Source organism: Myotis brandtii, unplaced genomic scaffold (assembly GCF_000412655.1).
Source record: "Myotis brandtii unplaced genomic scaffold, ASM41265v1 scaffold936, whole genome shotgun sequence".
Lineage (NCBI taxonomy): Eukaryota > Metazoa > Chordata > Mammalia > Chiroptera > Vespertilionidae > Myotis > Myotis brandtii.
Window position 1 is genome coordinate 63,250 of NW_005371860.1, and position 1,776 is coordinate 65,025.

The following is a 1,776-nucleotide window of genomic DNA, read 5'->3' on the forward strand; positions in this document are numbered from 1 at the left end:
GACCGTGAACAGGATCCTTGTCCTCCCATATTTGGTAGGAATATAGGACACTGGGAAGGTAAACCTGCTCACCTGCCACCCTGTGAGAACATGTGGAGGACCCGTGAACGGATCTCCTTGGTCTTGGCTCCATAGACAATGGGGTTGACCACAGGTGGTAGTAGGAGATAGACATTAGCCATCATCACATGGAGCAGCGAGGTAGGGCCACCCAGCCTATGCACCACTGAGAGCCCAATGAGGGGTACATAGAAGACCAATACAGCACAGAGATGGGAAATGCAGGTGTTGAAAGCCTTGAGTGCTGCCCCCCGAGAAGACAGCTCCAACACAGCCCTCAGGATGAGGATGTAGGAGAAGCCAATAAGAAGGGAATCCACACCCATGACTGAGAGGATGATGAAGAGTCCATACACTACATTGACCGTGGTGTCAGTACAGGACAGCTTCATAATATCTTGGTGCAAACAGAAGGAGTGTGTGACAGTATGTGTTCGGCAGTATGACAACCGCTTCAGGATGAAGGGCAGTGGGAAGAAGAATGCAAATCCCCTGGTCAGGGCAGCTAGTCCAATCTTGGCGACAGTAGGCCCTGTGAGCACAGAAGCATGGCGCAGTGGGTGGCAGATGGCTACAAAGCGATCAAAAGCCATAGCCAGCAGAACAGCTGACTCCATGGCTGACAGAGCATGGATAAGGAACATCTGGGCCAGACAAACATTGAATTCAATCTCCTGGATGCCTGTCAGGAAGAGGCTGGCCATCTTGGGCATGGTGACAGAGGAGAGGACTAGGTCAATGGTGGAAAGCATGGCCAGGAAGAGGTACATGGGCTCATGCAGGCGCCTTTCTATGCGGATGATGAAGACAATGGCCAGGTTGCCCAGGGTGGCCAAAGCATACATAAAGCACAGTGGGAAAGCCAGCCAAAAGTGCGTGTTAGGTCCCAGGCCGGGGATGCCCACCAGCAGGAAGTATGCTGGGTGGACCACAGTTCCATTTGGAGTAGCCATGACAGGACCTAAAAGCTGAGGCTTTTGCATCCAATTCCAACAACTATGAAAGTGAAAAAGAAACATTTTCAGTTAGTGGCTCAGCAGAGAGAAGGAACATAAGGGCAGGGCACTGAAGTACTGAAGTAACAAAGAGAAAGACTGAGTATTTCTAGTACACTAATTCTGAACTCCATCTTCCCTCTACTCTAATCCTCCTGTGCATCCCTCCCTGGAGGTCCCATTAATCTCAGTGTGTGATGACGCACTCGGAAAGCATATTCAACAGCTCTTCATTTCCAGAGCTGACCAGGGGCACTGCTCTTGGCCACTTCCCCAACAGAGTAGACTGGCTTGCACAGAACCTCCCATCTACACTAACCCCAGCTCTTCTAGCGCATGTGGGGTTAGAGTTGGTTTGAATTTAGAGTTTGAGCTTCAGGCTGTAGTTACCTACTCTGATCTGATTTAGGGCAGGAATCAGGGATTGAGTCTGGGACTAGATTTCAAGAGACAAATTTTTATTTAGGCCTGAGCAGCATTTCTCAGACTTCCCTGATAGATTCATCTGAAGCAGTTACTGAGAACTTACCCCCAGGTCCTACTCCAGAATTTCCAGGGGAGGGGTCCAGAAATCCAGTTAAAAAACAAAACAGCCCTGACCGGTTTGGCTCAGTGGATAGAGCGTCGTCCTGCAGACTAAAGGGTCCCAGGTTCGATGCCAGTCAAGGGCATGTACCTTGATTGCAGGCACATCCCCAATAGGGGGTGTGCAGGAGGCAGC

The 1,776-nt window shown here is 50.4% G+C and overlaps 1 protein-coding gene across 1 annotated transcript; it reads right to left on the reverse strand.

The window, feature by feature from the left end:
- Positions 1–1,100, reverse strand: LOC102262794 (olfactory receptor 51D1). Its single transcript, XM_005885900.2, has one exon. It carries the CDS (start codon positions 1,077–1,079, stop codon positions 69–71), a length of 1,011 nt encoding a protein of 336 aa, XP_005885962.2. The 5' UTR covers positions 1,080–1,100; the 3' UTR covers positions 1–68.
- Positions 1,101–1,776: the final 676 nt, after the last annotated feature.

Coding starts and splice junctions, on each gene's coding strand:
- LOC102262794 (XM_005885900.2), bottom strand. CDS start 1,079: ATGTTTCTTTTTCACTTTCATAGTTGTTGGAATTGGATGCAAAAGCCT.